This window comes from Gekko japonicus, unplaced genomic scaffold, assembly GCF_001447785.1.
Source record: "Gekko japonicus isolate JY-2015 unplaced genomic scaffold, Gekko_japonicus_V1.1 scaffold1349, whole genome shotgun sequence".
In the NCBI taxonomy this organism is placed as follows: domain Eukaryota; kingdom Metazoa; phylum Chordata; class Lepidosauria; order Squamata; family Gekkonidae; genus Gekko; species Gekko japonicus.
The window spans coordinates 131,141-153,176 of record NW_015174314.1 but is presented as its reverse complement, the minus strand read 5'-3'; the positions used below and the strand labels follow the sequence as shown (position 1 = coordinate 153,176).

General features: G+C 46.1%; 1 protein-coding gene across 1 annotated transcript in view; it reads right to left on the bottom strand.

Moving 5' to 3' along the window:
• The window catches only part of DYM (dymeclin), a 294,566-nt gene extending 274,052 nt beyond the window's left edge, over positions 1 to 20,514 (bottom strand). The window contains exons 1-2 of the mRNA XM_015424156.1: positions 20,448 to 20,514; positions 11,087 to 11,279 (exon numbers count right to left, since the gene is read on the bottom strand). Of these exons, the coding sequence (XP_015279642.1) occupies positions 11,087 to 11,226 (140 nt within the window). The 5' untranslated portion in view covers positions 11,227 to 11,279; positions 20,448 to 20,514. The remainder of the gene's footprint in view (positions 1 to 11,086; positions 11,280 to 20,447) is intronic.
• Positions 20,515 to 22,036: the final 1,522 nt, after the last annotated feature.

The following is a 22,036-nucleotide window of genomic DNA, read 5'->3' as shown; positions in this document are numbered from 1 at the left end:
GTTTGTTTCAGAGGGCTGCAGTAGAACGGTTCGATGCGAGTTCAGTAGCCCCTCGGAGACCAACAACAGTTTCCACGATAGAAGCTTTCAAGAGGCAGCTTAGCTCCCTTCTCAGACAGCTATTTGTGTGCACAGAGAGGCAAGAAGGGAGTTCCTCTACCAACTTCAAAGCCTTGTAAAGGAAACAGCGCTCTCATGTTTTTGTTCAGAAGCCACACTTGAACTGAGCCACGGCTTGCGAGCCGAAACTAGGGCCACCCATGCGTCCTGCCAAGCCAAGGGCTAGTTAATGTCTTACATCCTCACAGCAGCCCACACGGCAGTTGCCGCTTCTGAAGCATTAACCCCCCTGGGTGGGCATATCCTCCAAGAAAGAGAGGATGTAAAAAAGCCCTTGGAAATTCTTTTTCAAAAGACCATCTGAAGGACCAGGAGGAGAGGGAGAAGAGGAGGAGGAGGAGGAGGAAGAGGAGGAGAAGGAGGAGGAGGAGGAGATTGGATTTATACCCCACCCTCTACTTGGAGTCTCAGAGCGGCTTACAAACTCCTTTCCCTTCCCCTCCCCACAACAGACACCCTGTGAGGTAGGTGGGGCTGAGAGAGCTCTGACAGAAAGTGCTCTTTTTCAAGAACAGCTCTGACAGAACTATGGCTTGCCCAAGGTCATCCAGCAGCTGCAAGTGGAGGAGTGAGGAACCAAACCTGGTTCTCCAGGTTAGAGTCCACGCACTTAACCACTACACCAAAGTGGCTTAATAACTTAACTTGCAAAAGCAGAAAGCGCATTTTTAGTAAGTTTCAAAGCATGCGTGGGAGGGGGGGAGATGCAAGTTGTAACACAGACATCCTCCTAATATGGAGTATATCTTCCAAAACCATTGGCGAGGGAGCATAAAATAGCTTTCACAAATGCTTTTACCCCTGCCTAAGTAAAGCTCTTCTCCCTTTGCCATCATTCACATACACACACAGACAAAAAGACTACCACAACACAGAGACTTTAATGGACTATTCATAGCCAAAGATATTGGAGAACGAAAAAGCTACATGCAATTTATTGTACATGCTTTTTAAAAATGACTGTATTAAGGCAACATAAAAGTTCACTAGTTTTACGTCTTTCCATTAGGATGTCACATATGCTATTCTTTCGAACTGTCATTTGCAAAAACTCAGAGGGGAAAGAACAAAACATATGTGAGTAAATATGAAGAGATGCACACAGTTTTCAGCAAGGTCTGCATTAGCCTGAGAGTTTCCAGCAGGAAAGCAGCTCACATTTATTAATATATTCCGGGCAGGTTTCTGCATGCGCAACAGCCCCAAGAGCCCCTGTGGACCGAGGGCAGACAAACAAATTAACTGTGGAATAGGGGACAAGACCACTCTTTCACTGTGCGTTGGAGACCACTCTCTGGCTCAGTTCAGTTGTGGTGTGAAGCCATGGTTTAAATAAAGTAACTACTGTCAGTATGACCACATGAATGCCATCCACTGCACTATCTGTGGCTAGCCGGTCACATCAAATCAGGAGCTGAAGAGCCAGTGTGACATGGCAGTTCAGAGCGTCAGTCTAGTATCTGGAAGATCCAGGTTCGAACCCTCACTTGTGCCAGGGAAGCTTGCTAGGTGGCCTTGGGTCAGTCACATGCTTTCAGCCTAACCTACCTCACAGGGGTTGTTGTGAGGATAAAATGGAGGAGAGGAGACTGACGTAAGGAGGAGGAGGAAGAGGAGGAGGAGGAGATTGGATTTATACCCCGCCCTTCACTCGAAGTCTCAGAACGGCTTACAAACTCCTTTCCCTTCCCCTCCCCACAACAGACACCCTGTGAGGTAGGCGGGGCTGAGAGAGCTCTCCCGAGAACTGCCCTTGAGAGAACAGCTCTGAAAGAACTTGTGACTGACCCAAGGTCACACCAGCAGCTGCAAGTGGAGGAGTGGGGAATCAAACCCGGTTCTCCCAGATTAGAGTCCCCGCAATTAACCACTACACCAAACTGGCTCTAAGCCACCACTGGGGAGAGAGGTGGGTTATAAATGAATTAAACAAATGAAGTTGTTTTATTACCCACAGTTAGCACTAAGTGAGGTTTTGCATGATGTAGGAAGGCAGACATCTTGGCTTTTCCCTCGCTTCACTCCCCCAGGTGACAGCGTAATATGAAAGCAGCATTTGTCAAGGCAAACCCAGGGTTGGCTACCTGCGGGCTGAATCCTGGTTTCCACAACTAACCACAGCTAAATAAAACCCATGACTGCGCATGAGCTGAACCCAGTGCATTGCCTTCAGCCTAGCGAAAACCCTTTTAAAACTATACCACATTCATACACACCAGTCTCCCTTTCACACGTAATTATTTATTGTTACTTATAGCCCACGGATTACAAAGAGCGAGTCAATACAACCAACAAAATGGGACATTCAACAAACAACGAAATAGGATTTGGGTTATAGAACCAACCTGAAATCTAAGAAAAAGAACTGAAGCAGAGCACAAGTGTTAACACGACACGTTAAATGACGCCGATTACACCCTGGGATCCAACCCATTTCAAATCATACACAGTCGTACTACAGACCACAGTCCCCGATAATTTGTCCAAGTAACTCTGTGAAGCCTTTGTACGCTGCTGCCCTATTGCCTGCGTAGAAAAGCCCTCTTGAATAATTCAGTTCTGCACAGTTTGCAGAAAGCCAGGAGAGTGGGAGCCTTCCTGAAGTCTTCAGGCTGGCCGTTCCACAAGGTGGGGGCCACAGCAGAGAAGGCCCATGCACGGGCAGATGTTGATTTTGCCTATTTGCAGGTTGGCACTTGCAGAAGACCTTGCTTGGATGAGTGAAGCCACTGTGGCCATGCATATCCTGCTCCTCCTTCAAGAGGCAAAAGGTGGCTTCCACTGTCCTACCCCACACATATTTTATCACCACAACCACCCTGTGAGGAGGTTAGGTTGAGAGACAGTAACCAGACCAAGGTCAAGCCAGCATGCTACGCAGCACAGTAGGGACTGGAACTTACATAGAATCATAGAGTTGGAAGGGATCTCCAGGGTCATCTAGTCCAACCCCCTGCACAATGCAGGAAATTCACAAATACCTCCCTGCCCCATACCCCCAGTGACCCCCTGCTCCATGCCCAGAAGATGACCAAAAAAAAACAACCCTCCAGGGTGCCTGGCCAAACTAGCCTGGAGAACAATTGCTTCCTGACCCCAAAGTGCCCATCAGCATTTCCCAGGGCGTGTCAGAAAGGGCCATGAGAACTTAGCAGTGAGGCAACCCTTCCTGCCCTCCCTTCTCATGATCTGCCTGAGTTCACAAAGTCCGCATTGCTGTCAGATGGCCATCTAGCCTCTGTTTGAAAACCTCCAAAGGAGGAGAACCCACCACCTCCTGAGGAAGCCTGTTCCACTGAGGCACCGCTCTAACTCCCAGGACTGGCATTAGAACTGGTACTACTAAATGTGTCCATAAATGATCAGGACTCAGGGGTGAGCAGCGATGTGGCCAGGTTTGCAGATGACATTCACGTTTGCAGTGGCGAGCCGCTGAAATAAGAGCAGGTCAAAAGCTCCTGAAGGCAGAAAAGTCACACCACTTCGTAGACGAGCCTTAATTAATGGGTGGAAATTACAAGGGAGTCGATACTGGCTAAATATCAGGAGAAACTTCCTAACTGTAAGAGTGGTTGAGCAGTGGAACAGTCTGCCCCGGGAGGTGGTGGGTGCTCCTTCGCTGGACGTTTTCAAGCGGAGGCTGTATGACCATCTTTCGGATATGTTGTAGGTATGTAGGGCTATCTTTCAGCTATGCTCCTGCAGAGTTCAGGAGGTTGGACTAGATGACCTGCAAGGTCCCTTCCAACTCTAACATTCTATGAGTCTATCCCCAAGATGTCAGTGCCAGAGGCCCCAGCTGGCCCTGAACAAAAATTCCTAGGAAATGGATACGGAAGAACAACCAAGGCTAAAACAGCACTGAACTGAAATGGATGTTCCCTTCACAGCTATTTTATTGGACTGGACATCCGCTGTCGAGGAAACCCGTGTCATTCCACACTACCACAGGTAGGTCATAGATATGGGCAAACTAGTTAAAATAAAATGAAACAACGCAAACCAAGAACCTGACAACACAGAGGCTATAAAACTGCTATTAGTGCATGCAACAAAAACAAGGCCTAAAGAATTGTTGCACGGCTTCTAAAGGACTGTTGATATTTTTTGCGGGACTGGATGGGACAGCAAGTTAAAGTGGCAGAGGGTTTCTCACTCCCTAGCCCTGGAGAAATTTCATCAGTGGAGCTGCATAGTCTCCCAAGGCAGACAGAAACAGGCGAGTAAAAAAGGTTTTAGCTAACAGTGCCTGAAACAAAAAGAAGGAAGGGGGGGGGGATTAACAAAACACACCCGGCAGTGCCCAATGTGTTTTGCAAGCACGTAGCAGATTTGGTTAAGAAACTTGCCTGTTTCACAAAAGCGAGAAATGATTTAGTACAGATTAAAAGTACCATTGCAACCTGCAGGGATCCCGATTAAGCAACAACGCAAAAAGTTTATGTTGATGCCCCCAAGTGTGGGTTGTACTACAGACAACACACAACAACAGACAGCTTTAAACATATGATGTTTTCTCTGCATAGACATAAAATAAAAAATGGGGGTTGGGGATGGGGGAACCTACGTGCACAAAGACTGAATCTGGAAGGTGGCAACAACAGCGGTGCACACGAATCCTAACGGAGCCTTTCCCTTCTCTCATGTGGGGAAGACCTTCTCAGCAACAAAGCCATAAGCAAGACCATCTCTAAGCCTCAGTTCCTCATCCGAGAAAAATGAGACTGAAAAGCTACACTGGGGAACCAACGTGGCACAGTGGTTAGAGCTAGAGATGTAAAATTTCTGGAAATTTTGAAGCTCGGAAAAAAACCCAGGTTTTTTCCGTTTTTTTCGGGGAAAAACGGAAATTTTCGGAAAAATTGAAAAAATGCTACATTAGCATTTCTTTTGTCTTTTCTAGATTGAAAGTCATTCTATTACTTTAGGAACATAAAATATGACTATGGACATTTTTACTTGGCATGAAATTATCACAACTAGCATATTAAAAATATAGTGTACCCAAACAATTATTACAAACAGAATACCCACCCACATGCAAAAACAAAACTGAAACCTTTTTATTTTCTTCTGACAATCGCACCTCCTAAAGGAAGAAATGCATTTTGTTCTTGCATTGGAGAGTTCAGTTTGTAACCTAGGACTTGCTTGTCATCAGTGCACAGAAATTAGATCAATCTGATACCATATATATATATTTTAGAAATGATTTGGAAAATATTTGAACACCTTGTCTTAAAATATTTTATTCATCATGTTAAAATAAAATGTTCCATAATCAATTTTTTTTCTTTTCTTTTTTCAATTTTTCCAATTTTTTGGAAAAAAACAAAAAGGCTTCAGGGGAAAAAACGGGGGAAAAATGGGTTTTTTCCAAATTTTTCCGGGTTTTTTCCGGGCCTTCACATCTCTAGTTAGAGCCTTGGTCTACATCCTGGGAGAACCAGGTTCAGATCCCAGCTCTGCCATGGGCATTTGCTGGGTGGCCTTGGGCCAGTCACACACTTCCAGCCTAACCTACCTCACAGGGCTGTTTGCAAGGCAAAAAAATGGGGGTGACGCAAGCCACTTTGGGTGCTACTGGGAAGAAAGGTGGGGTAAAATGAAGGAAATACCAACAAATAAGTATTTCTCAGACTATAAAGCACATCGGGCGTTACAACCTCTGTACGACTACAATTGCACTGTGGAAAACCCCAACCTTGTTTTTACACATGAGGAAAGCACTCAAGCTTTCCTGCTCTGTGTGGGGAAGGGAGATGGGGGAAGTATTTAACTAGGGATTGGAGAGCCCTGTGGCTGGGGGGAGGCCCAAAGAGCCACGCAGCTGGGTCCCCTGGGCCCGCGCTGTCACGATGCGGGGCCAGGCAGGGGCGAGGCAGTCAGGATACAGTCCGAGGTCAGGAGCCAGTCATGCAAGGTAGCCAGAAACCAAGTCCAATACACAAAGCATGAATGGGGTGGTCAAGATACAGTCCAAAGTCAAGAGCCGGGCCTGACATGGTCTATTTTTGTATTCCCAAGAGCCAGTTTGGTGTAGTAGTTAAGTGCGCGGACTCTAATCTGGGAGAACCAGGTTTGATTCCCCACTCCTTCACTTGCACCTGGCTGGATGACCTTGGGCAAGCCGTGGTTCTGATAAGAGCTGTTCTTGAAAAAAAGAGCAGTTTCTGTCAAGAGCTCTCTCAGCGCCACCTCCCTCTGTTGTGGGGAGGGGAAGGGAAAGGAGTTTGTAAGCCGCTCTGAGACACCTTTGGGTAGTGAAGGGCGGGGTATAAATCCAATCTCTTCTTCTTTTTCTTCTTGTATTTCAAAACTAATTGGGGGGGGGTTCTCTTTCTTTTGTGGGCTGTTGGGACATATTACAAGCTTGGACTGGGCCCCAAGGGATACATCTTGAGTCTTGCATGCCCTCAGATGTATTTGACTTGAAAGAGACTTGCAGAAAACTGCATTAGCAAGCACGTCTTAACCTAGCCGAGAAAACCAAACACATCTAACCGAAAACTATGAGATGCCCCTCAGAGGGCTTCTGGCTCGGTGACTTTTGCAAATAATGATACATCCAAGGTGTGTGATGCACAATAATGTTTCACTGTGTGAACAACATGCGTTGGAAAGCTGGATTCACTCACACAAAAAAAGCAGCAAACTGACTGGGAGGTTACATGATAAGAGGTTTACAGAATTACGCATGGGACAGAGAAGGTACAGAAAGTAGTACTTTTCTCCCTTTCTCGCAAGACAAGGACTCGTGGGCACTCAAGGAAATTAATGAGCAGCAGACTGAGATCAGATAAAAGGAAGTACTTCTTCAACGAAAGAGTAATTAATACGTGGAATTCACTGCCACAGGACGTGGTGGCAGCTACAAGCACAGACAGCTTCGAGAGGGTTTGGATCAACATACGAAGCAGAGGTCCCTAAGCGGGCATTAGCCGCAAGGTATAGCTAGAACACTATGTCTGGGGCAGAGAGGCTCTGTATTCTTGGTGATTGGAGGGCAACAGTGGGAGGGCTTCTGGAGTTCTGGCCCCACTGGTGGACCTCCTGATGGCACCTAGGTTTTGGCCACTGTGAGACACAGAGTGTTGGACTGGATGGGCCTTTGGCCTGATCCAACATGGCTTTTATTATGCCCTTAAGGGAGAGGTCCATGAGTGGCTATTAGCCACAGGGTATAGATGGCACACACTGATGCTCTGGATTCTTGGTGCTTGGGGGGCCACAGTGGGAGGGATTCTTGGAGTTCTGGCCCCACTGGTGGACCTCCTGATGGCACCTTGGTTGCCACTGTGTAGCACAGTCTTGGACTGGATGGACCACTAGCCTGATCTGACATGGCTTCTGTTATGTTCTTAAAACAGACAGGTATGTGATTGTCACACATGTGGTTTGTGTGCTATTTCTTTGTGGGAAGTGCTGTCTATACAGGAAATCCATTACATTTGAAGATGGTATAATTGTTAAGACACAATATACAGGGATTCTCAATAGCTCAGCAGTCATACAACAGCACCCTCTAGTGTTCAAAATAATGTATTATGCTTTCTAATAGGTTTTCATTCTCAAATAATTCATTCTGACAAAAACTTGCTCAAGAACTTGATACTGCCGGTTACAACAGTACGTACCAAATAATTATAATGCCGTTAAAGTACATATCCAGAAATGCTACATACAAGACTGACTGTATATCAATCGACTATAAGGAATGTGTTCTTTTAATTCTGCTTCGTCTCATTCTGTACCCCTCCAAATCCATAGTCAAACATCACAAAAATGAATTCAGCTGCATTTCCATGAAGAGTTACTTCAGTTTAACACACACACTTCAAATCCTTAACCTTCTTTAGACAGAAAGACAGGAATTAAAGTGAAAAAGGGAAGGAAATATACAGACACCAGTTCAAGGAAGCGCAATAACCTAAGTTGCCTGCCTGTTCACTGCTTGCTTCATTAAAAAAAAAACAGAATTCAGGCTCTGCTGGGTATCATCTTCCAAGAGGAGAGAGAGGCACAATGGCGTGCCATAATCTGAGTGTCAGACTAGGATCTGAGAGACCCGGGTGCGAATCCCTGCTCCGCCATGGAAGCTCGCTGGGTTACTATGGCCCAGTCACACTGTCTCAGCTTAACTTCCCTCACAGGGATATTGTGAAGAGAAAATGGAGAATAGGAGGATAATGTTAAGCCACTTTGGTTCTCATTGGGGAGAGAGGCGGAGTATAAATAGTTAATGTAACTGATTAATTAATGGACTTTTGTTCTTAACAAATATGCAACATCATTTCAAGCAGTTCAAAAGGTACCATCTCCTGAACCACCTATTGAAATAAAAACTACTTGCTTCTCTCCATACAAATGTGACCTTGTGATACTGTGTTTCCCCGAAAATAAGACACTGTCTTATATTTATTTTTTCTCAAGAAGACACACTAGGGCTTATACCACAAATGCATAGAAATCCTGCTAGGGCTTATTTTGGGGGTAGGTCTTATTTTCGGGAAAACAGGGTAGTTAACTTCAAAAGGTACCATCTCCTGAACCACCTATTGAAATAAAAACTACTTGCTTCTCTCCGTACAAATGTGACCCTGTGATAGTTAACTTCTTCACTGAGCACAATCTACACAACTAACGTGACTTGCAGAGCCTTAAAGAGGTTGTTCCTTAGTAATATCGAGCAATTAGATGACAACTGGAAACTCCAGGTTTTTCTGCTAGGATGCCTTTGTCAACCAAGCCTAGGGTACAAGTGCTCAGCAAGCAGAAATTCTTTATGCAGCACCTAAAAACATCTTCTTTTTTTTCTTATTTATTACTACAGACACTACAAAAGGGAAGGGTAGTGCAGGGGAAACACTAAGACTAAAGAAAAAAATGAAGTACAGAAAGTAAGGCAAGGATCAAATTACCTTATTAGGGTCCCGTTCACACGCGGCGATTTGGGCCAGTTGTAGCGCCTTTTCCCCTGCATGTGGCAGGGGCCTTGGTAACCTTATTTGTCATACCTATCATCTTACAATTAAAAAGTCAAGAGAAAGGTACTGTGTGCCTTATTTCAAATAACATTTAAGCTAACTTGAGCCCATTTTACTAAATTTGGGTACATTACAGTCAGCTATTATAAAAAGATAACACTGTCTAACCATCTCATCCTTTCCCATCCTGTTCTTCTTTTACCTTCAATCATTCCCAGGATCAAGGTATTCTCCAGTGAGTGCTCCCTTCTCATTTGGTGGCCAAAGTATTTGAGCTTCAGCTTCAGTATCTGGCCTTCCAGGGAACAGTCAGGGCTGATTTCCTTTTGGATTGAATGATTCGATCTCCTTGCGGTCAAAGGGACTCTCAAGAGTCTTCTCCAGCACCATAATTCGAAAGAATCTATTCTTCTTCCTTACAGTCCAACTCTCGTAGCCATACATTACTACTGGGAATACCATTGCTTTGCCCATACGGACTTTTGTTGGCAGGGTGATGTGTCTACTGTTTATTATGCTGTCTAGGTCTGCCATCGCTTTCCAGTTTGGTGTAGTGGTTAAGTGCGTGGACTCTAATCTGGGAGAAGCGGGTTTGATTCCCCCACTCTTCCACTTGCACCTGGCTGGATGACCTTGGGCAAGCCGTAGTTCCGATAAGAGCTGTTCTTGAAAAAGAGCAGTTTCTGTCAGAGCTCTCTCAACCCCACCTACCTTATAGGGTGTCTGTTGTGGGGAGGGGAAGGGAAAGGAGTTTGTAAGCCGTTCTGAGACACCTTTGGGTAGTGAAGGGCGGGGTATAAATCCAATCTCTTCTTCTTCTTCTTCTCTCAAGGAGCAGGCAGTCACCGTCTGCAGTGATCTTGGATCCCAGGAATGTGAAGTCTGTAACTGCTTCCAAAACTTCCCCTTCTATATGCCAAGGAGTGATGGGGCCGGATGCCATGATCTTAGTTTTTTTGACGTTGAGTTTCAAGCCAACTTTTGCACTCTCCTCTTTCACACCCTCACTATGCCACAATAACTCAGAACAATGAACTCATATGGAGTCAGACCTTATACTGAATCAGACCGTGGGTCAGTCAAGGTCTATATTGTCTACTCTGTCTGGCAGCGGCCCTGCAGGGTCTCAGGCAGAGGGGTCTTTCCCATCCCCTCCTGCCTGGTCCTTTTAAGTGGAGATGCCGGGGACTGAACTTGGGAGCCTCTGTATGCCAAGCAGAGGCTCTTCCGCTGGGCCACAGCCCCTCCCCCTAATGATCCCAGGCTGCCAACAAGACCTGGCAACGGAACTTCCCCCTTGAAAATTCCAGGGCACCAAGGAAGGATGTTAACCCCCTCCTCTCTCCCTCTCCTTTATCTGTGTCAGTAGAAAAGAGCAAGAGTCCAGCAGCACCTTAAAGACTAACAAAATATGTGGCAGAGGATAAGCTTTTGTGAGTCACTGGTCACTTCTACAGATACATCTAGAATGGGAGTCTGTGTATTTACCCATTCTCTTGTTAGAGAGCAAGGCGATCCTTTATCTGTGTATTTACCCAGCCTCCTCTTCCCTCCTGTGAAGGGAACAACCAGAGCCCTGTACAGCAGGTGAGGAACGAAAGCAAGTGAAAAGACTGGAACAACAGGGAAAGCGCCACAGTGGCTATACGAAGATAACTCCAGAGGTTAGCTGAGTTGGTGTGCCGTAGAACGGTTACATTAGAGCTCAGTGGGTCCTTAGAGACTAAAAAGATTTTCAGGGTATAAGTTTCTGGGAGTCAAAGCTCCCTTTCTCGGACACAAATGGGAAACCCGCGGCTACGTGCCCTCTCTAGGCTGCAGAACTTTCGGAACAAGAGTCACCTCCAAAGATTCAGAACACTGACGAGAAAACACAAACAACTGCCAGCCAAAGCCAGCCAAAGCCAGCTGGCTGTTAAAAATCCCTGGACATTTAACTAGACTGGTAGCAATATTTAGTCAACATGTAAGCGCCTTACCTGTTTGTTGGGGTGTTAAAGCTAAAAGAAAGCAGCTGATTCCAGAACGGGTCGTTCTCCGAGATTGCCTCCGGGCCCGACAATTTTTTTAAGTATTCGTTGTCCGGGAGTTCACTGATGCTGCTTCCGTTTGCACCCATCTTCTTATTGTTTGGTACGCTCTCTTTAAAGTTTCATGAAATGGAAGGAAAGCCTACAAAAGACACAGGAAATTTAAAATCTTCTATGAGCCCCACATATGTATTAACAAGAAGCAAACTATACTTCCATGACAAATGCTGTGCGCCAAAGTAAATCCGGAGTACAAACGGGGGGGGGGGGTGTCCAAAGAGCGTATTTTAAAATGGGAAAGTGAAACTGCCATACAATTAAGGAATTTACAGGGAACAGAAGATGCAGTGCATACCACAGCGTTACACGAACAGCCCTGTCCTAAACACAGTTACACCCTTCTAAGCCCATTGACTTCAGTCAGCCCAACCTGAAAGATCAGCAGTGGCTGAACATAGCCTAACTCAAACAGGACACAGTATCTTATTCCAAGACACTGAAAGGCTGGAATACACATCCAATTACCATGTCAGATTACACAGGGAAGCCACTAAAATTCATAAACATAAACACAATTTCAACAGGAAAGAAGAGACTTTAAAAAAATAAATCCTCTCCTGAAAAACACAAAAGGCTCTACATCCTACAACAGCACTACAGATAAGATTAGAGTTTCAACAGCCAATCCATATGCAAAAGAACCTCCTCAGGAAAGCTCCTCCATTAGCATGTCACAGCCTGGGGAACTCCTACAAGATAATGACTCAGCCCTACCCCACCTTCCTGAGTAGATATAAATTACCTGCCTACCATTTTTTTCTTCTCACCTTGACACAGAGAGTACTTCATCTTTATGTGTTATACCTCTGAGGATGCCAGTCACAGCTGCTGGCGAAACATCAGGTCCTACAATGCCAGGACCACAGCCATACAGCCTGGAAAATCTACTACAACTAATGACTTCGGTAGACTTAGAAAGCTGTAACTCTGTTTAGGACTGTACTGTAAAAAAAAAAAGCCAAAATCCTATATACCTGGAGGAGGACATTGGATTTATACCCCACCCTTCACTTGGAGTCTCAGAGCAGTTTAAAACTCCTTTCCCTTCCCCTCCCCACAACAGACACCCTGTGAGGTAGGCAGGGCTGAGAGAGCACTTCCGGAACTGCCCTTGAGAGAACAGCTTTGCGAGAACTTATGATTGACCCAAGGTCACCCAGCTGGTTTCATGTGGAGGAGTGTGGAATCAAACCTGGTTCTCTCAGTTTAGAGTCCGCACACTTAACAACTATACCAAACTGGGAAAGCGAGGTATAAACAAAACGTGAATAAGCAACGAGAAAAACTGAATTACTTATTTACTTCATTTATACCCCACCTTTCTCCCCAGTGGGGACCCACGGCTAGCTTACATTATTCTCCTCTCCTCCCTTTTATCCTCACCACAACCCTGCAAGGGAGGTCAGGCTGAGAGTGTGGCTGGCCCAAGGTCGCCCAGCAAGTGGGGATTTGAACCTGGAGCGCCCAAAGAGGCATCTTGGGGTTTGCACAGATCTAGTGAGAGATTTTATTTTTCTCCTTTGGACATGAGACACCCACATATACATGCCAGGTCACAAGCCACTAATGAAGGATGCACTTCCTTCAACCACAGTTGTCGCGATGGCACAGCCAGAGGCTGCCCTGCAAGAAACTTAGGCCCCAAGTCTGCTTGGCAGGGAGAACTAATGACATGCTTCTTTGGGTCCCGGCTTCTGACTTAATGCGCAAAAAGTAGAGAGGAAGACTGCCGTCTTGTTTAGAGACGGCGTGCAACCCTCTGAAATTGCCGGCTGTTGAGACCTCTATAAACTGATGGCATTCCCTTCCTACCTTTCATTTCAATCTTTACTTTTTGTTTTCATTGTGCAGGCCCTATCTTGAGGGCTGTTATTAGTCTGATTTACCTTTAAGATACTACAATGCACAGTATGATTCTTCTTACAGATGTTGTAGCTCCATGTCCCTTATGTTTATCTGTGTCACGGTCCCACAGCAATCAGTTCTCAACAACACTCCTTCAACAGGGATCAGTTTATTGAGTACAGTAAAGGCAGGTCTTCTGAGCATACACTCATTGGCAAGTGCGCGTAGGCTAGTGATATACGGAAATCAAAAAGGGTCACTGGGTGGTTCAAGGCCAATTAGGAGTCACGCAAAAGCCCGCCTAACCTAATGGGTATGCATTCCCGGGGAAAAGGAATAACAAGGTGCTAAGGTCACCAGCTCAGACTAGAAGGCGGTAAGGATGCAGGAGGGGGAAGTGAAACTAAGCATTCCAGAGACAGAGATGGCTTTATCCAGTGTACAGCTTCCCCCCCCCCCAGTCCATGGCAGCTGCATAGCGGACAATCTGTTGATGGTTAACTTACTGTAATAGGCATTACATTGTAACCTAATGCCTTTATGTTATCATTTAGTTATGCCACTGTCATTTAGACATGTACTTTAATAATATTATAATAAAACTCTGAAAATTAAAAAAAAGAGATGGCATGCAACAATTCGGGTTAATGTTTTGGCAGATCCAAATGCGCTGCCTGGTCACCCTCAGAGCAGTTCTTGGTTCTCTAAAGAGAAGCAAGCAGCTCATATTCCTGGCTGTCAGTTTTATAACTACTTTAATCTACAGGAAGAGAGCACAAGCTTATCAGATTTAATTGGGACTGAAGGAAATGTGTGGACTGAAAAAGGAAACAGATGGAGATCGTGCAATTAACCTTGCCCATCAATCAAAATTCCACTCCTAGGAGACAGACTAACTTTTGGCAAGATGAGCCTGCATCCTACGCATGCACACTTAGGAGTCAGCCCTGGTGAACAGAGACAAATTTACTTCCAAGGAAACATGTACAGGATTGCAAGGCTAGGGGTTATTCTTGCACCAAACGAAACTTGGACAGGGGAGGTCAGCACACCCAAATTATATAGATGTGTATTATTACTCTTTCCACAAAACTGTTACAGAACCTCCCCCCCCCAAAAAAAAACAGGCATGTGTATTATAATTCCACACCACTATGCATTTCACCTGAGACCAAACTGAATCTTCTAAAAAGCAGAAGAGAGGAGGAGGAGGAGGAGGAGGAGGAGGAGGAGGAGGAGGAGATTGGATTTATACCCCACCCTTCACTCAGAATCTCAGAGTGGCTTACAATCGCCTTTCCCCTCCCCTCCCCACAACAGATACCCTGTGAGGTAGGTGGGGCTGACAGAGCTCTTCTGAGGACTGCTCCTGAGAGAACAGCTCTGAGAAAACTGACCCAAGGTCACACCAGTGGCTGCACATGGAGAAGTGGGTAATCAAACCCAGTTCTCCCAGAGTCCACACTCCTAACCACTACACCAAATTGGCTCACGACAGATCTCAGGCACCAGGTCACCCCCAGCACCTGACACTGCATTGTATTTTCAGAAATGATTTTATTGTCGCATCACTCTGCAGTTCTCAGTGGAGGTACAAAGGGTTAAGAACATAAGAAGAGCCCGGCTGGGTCAGACCTGTGGTCCACCTAGTCCAGCATCCTGTCTCACACAGCGACCAACCAGTTCCAGTTTGGTGTAGTGGTTAAGTGCGCGGACTCTAATCTGGTAGAACCGGGTTTGATTTCCCACTCCTCCACTTGCACCTGCTGATGTGACCTTGGGTCAGTCACAAGCTCTGGCACAGCTGTCCTTGAAAAAGAGCAGTTTGTGTCAGAGTTCTCTCAGCCCCCACCCACCTCACAGGCTGTCTGTTGTGGGGAGGGGAAGGGGAAGGAGTTTGTAAGCCGCTCTGAGACTCCAAGTGAAGGGCGGGATATAAATCCAATCTCTTCTCTTCTTCTTCTTCCTCTGGAGGGCCAACAACAGGGCACGGAGGCCGAGGCCCTTCCATGATGTTGCCTCCTGGCACTGGGATTTAGAGGCTGACTGCCTCTGAATGCAGAGGTTCTCCTCTGTCATCATGGCTAGTAGCCACTGACAGACCTATCCTCCATGAATCTCTCTACTCCCCTTTTAAAGCTGTCAATAAGAATAAGGGTTGGATGGATCCCATTGTTTTTCCACTGGCAAAAAAGAGATAAAGGCTATGTCTAGGTTCACGGGACCTCTGGCCACCAAGAAGACTACGTTTAGGTTCATGGGACTTTCATGGGCAAAAGCCAAGTGGAACAGGACTGTAATAAGGAGAGGAGTTGGCTGAGATGGAGCAAAAATGGGTGGGTGGGTCCAACCCAAAGTTCATTTATTGTCTGGTATCACAATGTTTTATTGTACCCCATAAATATAAATACAAAACAAGTTCTTCTCATTGGCTGTTTATATGTATACTTAACTTTACCCCATTCAGTGGCAGCAGATGAATTCATTTCATAACCAGTTGCTCTCTACCAATTCTATATTCAACTACACAGAGCTTTTAAGAACAATAACAAAATGAGAAACTAAGGATACCGTAGGCTGAGAGGTCAGCTTTTTGTTGTACCAGCAACAAACTACGGTTGCCCCTAGAATACGTTTCTATAACACCTTTGTCGTAACTTCAACAAAACCCCAACAAAACAGTGGTTAGGATTAGGGTTCTGTGGTTGCGATAATTAAGATAATTTGGTCAGTATAAAATATGAAGCACTGAATGCTGAAAAATGAGTCTGGCACCTTAATTTTGAAGGTGGTTCCAACAGCCAAAGAAAATGTATCGAGTCCTATTTTAGATATTCACACCCTAAAGATACACAAAGCTGAAAGGGTGCAGAGTATCTGAGGTTCACTAAGCTCCACTGTGAATAAGAGGCAGCAAGTCTGAGTTGCTATGCTGTGGGTATTGGGGGGGGGGGGACTATGTATACTGCCTTCATCGCCTCAAAAGGACAGGCAGGATAAAAATGTATAAATAGTATATTAATCATAATGTCATTGTAACACTTTGCTACAGGGGTCCCCAACGTAGTGCCTGTGGGCGCCACGGCACCCGCGGACAACTTTTCTGATGTCCACCAAATGTTTGGGGATAGCCAGTTCGGTGTAGCGGTTAAGTGCGCGGACTCTAATCTGGGAGAACCGGGTGGGTTCTCCTCAACATACAGCTGGTGGTGTGACCTTGGGTCAGTCATACATTTTCTCAGAGCTGTTCTCTCAAGGGCAGTTCTCTCAGAGCTCTCTCAGCCCCATCTACCTCACAGGGTGTCTGTTGTAGGGAGGGGAAGGGAAAGGAGAGGGAATTAGATAAGTATATGGAGCAGAGGTCCATCGGTGGCTATTAGTCACAAGGTCTAGATAGGGACTCCAGGGCAAGGGATGCTCTGTATTCTTGGGGCTTGGGGGGGTCAATAGTGGGAGGGCTCCTAGTGTCCTGGCCCCACTGGTGGACCTCCTGAGGGCACCTGCTATTTTTGGCCACTGTGTGACAGAGTGTTGGACTGGAAGGGCTACTGGCCTGATCCAACATTGGCTTCTCTTATGTTCTTATGTACCTCACAGGGTGTCTGTTGTAGGGAGGGGAAGGGAAAGGAGAGGGAATTAGATAAGTATTTGGAGCAAGAGGTCCATCAGTGGCTATTATTCACAAGGTATAGATAGGGACTCCAGGGCAAGTGATGCTCTGTAATTTCTTGGTGCTTGGGGGGGGGGGTCAATAGTGAGAGGGCTCCTAGTGTCCTGGCCCCACTGCTGGACCTCCTGATGGCACCTGGTATTTTTGGCCTCTGTGTGACAGAGTGTTGGACTGGATGGGCCACTGGCCTGATCCAACATTGGCTTCTCTTATGTTCTTACGTACCTCACAGGGTGTCTGTTGAGGGGAGGGGAAGGGAAAGGAGTCATATTTACGTCTATTTATTCCTTCTCCACTGCTCTGATCAAGCTGATCACACCCCTCCCACCTTCTGACTGGGATATAAGGACTCACAGGTCTCCGTTCCGACTCATATTAGATGAAGGGAGCTTTGACTCTCGAAAGCTTATACCCCAAAAAATCTTGTTGGTGTCTAAATTGCTACTGGGTTCTAACCTAGCTGTCCTACTGCAGACCAACACGGCCACCCTCTGACCTGACAGAGTCACTGTGAGGGCAAGAGTTTTTACAACTGTAAAATACTTAGCATTTTAATAAGCAAGATAATATATTAGTAGTAGACAGAGACACATTTTTGGTTTGAAATCTTAGTATGTTCTTTGTGATAGCGATAAACATATTCCATCCACATTTTATTGCAGGTCAAAGCTGCAGAAAGTTCAGCAGCAAATAGTAACCAAAATCACAAGACTCTAATAAAATATTAAGCAAGCATTTAAGAGGTATAGACTACCAGTTCAAACCTACCCGAGCAACATCCAAAGAGAGAACACCAATTCTTTTTCTATGTAGGAGAAAGAGCAAGCTTGGGTTTTTTTTTTCCATTTTGAGCCGATGCACCCAAAATCGGAAGCTAGTCGGACTGTATTTGCTTAACACAGATTCAACACAACTGCATCTCTAATTACACTTTTTAAAAACTATATAAATAACATTGTTTTAATTTTATTTTTCCATTTATCCCCAGAAAATAGATTGGCCCAAAACCAGTATTTCCTGTCAAATCGTAATCCTGACGAAAGTATCCGTTCTTCACCACCACCACCCCAGTGCCAGCTACTTGTTCCCATTACTGTCTAGGGAACAACATCCTTGTAATAAGATATAAAACACAAGTGGGGACCTGCAATACTCGCAAGGGATCATAGAATCATAGAATACCTTGCAGGTCATCTAGTCCAACCCCCTGCACTCTGCAGGAGCATAGCTGAAAGATAGCCCTACATACCTACAACATACCCAAAAGATGGTCGTCCAGCCTCCACTTGTAAACGTCCAGCGAAGGAGCATCCGCCCCCTCCAGAGGCAGACTGTTCCACTGCTTCACCACTCTTACAATCAGGAGGTCTCTCCTGATATTTAGCCGGTATCGACTCCCTTGTAATTTCCTTGTCTTGCAATCCGGAGCAAGAGAGAATAGATCTGCTCCATCTTCTACATGACAGCCCTTCAAGTACTTGAAGACTGCAATCATGTCCCCTCTAAGCCTCCTCTTTCCCAGGCTATACATACCCAACTCTTTCAGCCTTTCCTCATAAGACTCAGATTCCAACCCTCTCACCATCCTGGTTGCCCTCTCCTGGACACGCTCGAGCTTCCCCCTCATATCATTCTCCCTTATCTCATCATTACCCACTGCAGTTCCTACAGCTTTCTAACCTCCTCTCCCCATTGCTGCTGCTGCTGCTGGGCCTGCTGCAGCTTCCCCGCATTGCCACCACTGCTGATCTCAGGGCCTGCTGAGGCTACAAACCTTTGTTGCCAGACCCACTGCAGCTTCCTTCCCCCCAACACTGCCGCTGCTGACCCTGGACCCAGTGAGGCTCTGAGGCTCTGCTGCCAGGCCCACTGCAGCATCCCCCCCCCCACTGCTGACCCCGGGCCCAGTAAGGCACCCAGCCTCTGTGGCTGAACCACTGCAGCTTGCCACTGCCACTGCCTGTGGGCCTCCAGGCTCTCAGCTGCCACTGTTGAAGAGGTAGCAAGTTGTTATTTTTTTAATGGGGGGGGGTGATGTAATTCCTAAGTATTTCCAAGTTTTTTCAAACTTGGGTGGGTCCCCCAAGTTTACAGAAGTATCTGCTCTTTCTGCGTGGGCCTGATCCATGGATTTCAACCTCCACAGAGGGGGGCCACACATGTTACGTAGGTAGGTACGTAGGTAGGTCAATAGATAGATGATATATAGCAGTCTGAATTAGCTAAGCCCTTTACCTGTTTAATCTCTTTCAGCTCTTCACTTCCCTTAACTTCTGCTAGCTCTCTGGAGTAGACAGCTAGGAACCCTATGCTTTTCTTTTATAACGGTAAGCCACCACGAGATGCTGTATGATAAAATGTGTGAACGAGCCCTCTGCTTAGAAGGTAGCATTTATCAGTTAACACTGCATTAGGAACCAGGGTACCTGAAAGACCACATCCCCCCCCCCAATATTGTTCAGCTTGCAAGTCAAGGTCCTGCTCAGAGCCCCCCACCCGCTCAGGCAAGAAGGACACTTACCAGATAACAGGGCTTTTTCAGTAACGGCACTTCTCTTTTGGTACACACTCGCCCCTTGAGTGTCACCTGGAACCTGCCTTCCTCTCTTTTAGGCACCCGTCACCTGGTTCACCCCTCCTTGATTTTCACATGCAGCAATATGGGTTCTAATCACTCCCACCATAATACACCAGACCAAAATATGCCTCTTTAGCTAAGCATCTTAAGAGGGTCTGTTTTCTTTAGTGGTCTTCTGTTTGGTACCTAGCAGACTGTTTTATCAGCATCACTACCTGGTTTTCAGCACTTTTACTGGCAATGTCTTCATTGACCGTGCTTTCAAAAAATTTGGTCTTATTGCTATGATTTGCTTTTATTGCTTTAGCCAAGAGCAACCTCAAGTCAGTCTGGAGAGGTGGCGTACAACCATTCTAAATGAATCAATGTTAGTCGCACTCCCCATCTGAAAGCAGTATTCCAGCAGCTGCGCTGGCTACCTGCTTGCTTCCAGATCCAATTCAACGTTCTGGTTCTGACCTTTAAAGGCCATGACAGTCTGGGTCCCTCGAATATGGAAGACTGCCTCTCCCCATATGAGGCTGGATGGACCTTAAGATCCTCACTACAAGGTTTGTTCTCTTTTCCCTCCTTAAAAGGACAGAACTGTGACTGCCAGGGTAAGGATGTTTACTATGGTGGCTCCATCCTTATGAAGAGAAGAGATTAGATTTATACCCTGCCCTTCACTACCCGAAGGAGTCTCAGAGCGGCTTACAATCCCTTTCCTTTCCTCTCCCCACAACAGACACTCTGTGAGATAGGTGGGGCTGAGAGAGCTCTCTTGAAAACTGCCCTTGAGAGAACAGCTCTGAGAAGAACTTACGAATGACCCAAGGTCAAACCAGCAGCTGCATGTGGAGGAGTGGGGAATCAAACCTGGTTCTCCCAGATTAGAATCCGCGTTCTTAACCCCTACAAAAACTGGAATGGGCTGCCAGTTGAAGGCAGGCCTGCCTCTTTTCTCATCCAGTTCAGGCAGCAGTGTAAGGCTGTATTTCTTAGACGGGTCTTTTCCTGCCTTAATTATTGTTTTTAATTGTTTTTTTTTTTTAATGTGTCAGGTTTCTGCCCAGCTTTAATTGACTTGCTTTATCATCAACTGTTTTGAGCAGGGAGGGAAAAACAGTGTAAAAACAAACAAACAAACATTAACACCACCAAAATAAGTTTCTTACCGGTAATTTTCAGTTTGTTTGGCTGAAAGAACTTAAGCACTCCTTCAGAGAAGGACACAAGAACGTCTGCAAAAAAAGCAAAAGAGAGAAATACTTTTATTTGTTTGTACCCCGTTTTTCAAACTGAAACAATCGAGCAGCAATACCAAAACTTTCACAGGACATTCTCAGACAGGATATTTATGCCTACAGAGGCAGTCTTCATGGAGCATGTAATATAGAAATACTAGAAAGTTAATGAGTAATCTGCTACATCCTGCTTCACGGCAACTTAATGCTAGTGCAAACACACCACCTCAAGTTGCTGATACGCGGTAGTCAAAGAACTTCCCCCAAAGTAGGAAGGAACCTAGGAAATGAATAAAAAGCCACATTCACTGGAGATACTGGATTTTCTTCTCATCCTATCTGATTTCCCCCCTCATCTAATACTATCCCATTCCTCCTACTGGCCCCCCTCCACCAGCTCCATTTCCCCCCAACCCTTCTTCTGCTCACTCAGGGATGCCAGCCACCAGGAGGGACCTGGGGATCCCCGGACTCAGGGCTCTTATTGTAGCAGGAACTCCTCTGCATATTAGGCCACACACCCCTAATGTAGCCAATCCTCCAAGAGCTTACAGAGCTCTTCTTACAGGAGCTACTGTAAGCTCTTGGAGGATTGGCTACATTAGGGGTGTGTCACTTAATATGCAAATGAGTACCTGCTACAAAAAGAGCCCTGCTGGCGGGAATTACAGCTCATCTCCAGACTATAGAGATCAGTTCCCCCTGGGGGGGGAAATGGATGCTTTGGAGGGTGGAATCTATGGGCACTGTACCTCACTGAGATCCCTGTCCTCCACAGGGTCCCTCCCCAAATCTCCAACAGTTTCCTAACCTGGTTCTGGCAACCTTAGCCCCCGTCCCACATCAATAGCTGGGGGGAGCTGGCAACCCACGCAGACGCCGTTCTCCTCCACCCCCACGGCGTCCAGCTCCATTCCTCACCTGATCCTCCTGCCAGTTCCAGCACTTCCACCTCATGAAGCTAGAGTCTGGCACCACTACCTGAATTGTCAAGTGTCAATTTGGATGGCTATAGCAACCCAAAATGCAGCCCTATTTTTTCCCCTGCGTGCACAGACTTCATTCCTAATTGGGAATGGCAATGTTACTTCAAAAGTATTTTTTTTAACAAATCAGATTTTTCTTTTGGCAAGTTGGTGGCGAGGGTGCTTTCCTAGCATTAGGTAAAAGGTAAAGGTTTCCCTTGCTCGAAAGCCAGTCGAATCCGACTCTAGGGGGCAGTGCTCATCTCCATTTCCAAGCTGAAGAGCTAGCGTTGTCCGTGGTCCATAGTCATGTGGCCGGCATGACTAAACGCCAAGGCGCACAGAACGCTGTTACCTTCCCACCAAAGCGGTATCTATTTATCTACTTGCAATTTCTTGCTTTCGAACTGCTAGGATGGCAGGAGCTGGGGCCAGAGACGGGAGCTCACTCCGTTATGCAGCACTAGGGTCTCAAACTGCCGAGCTGCCGACCTTCCAGTCTGCAGCTCAGCGTCTTAACCTCTGAGCCACCGCGGCCACTTTCCCCTAAAGTTA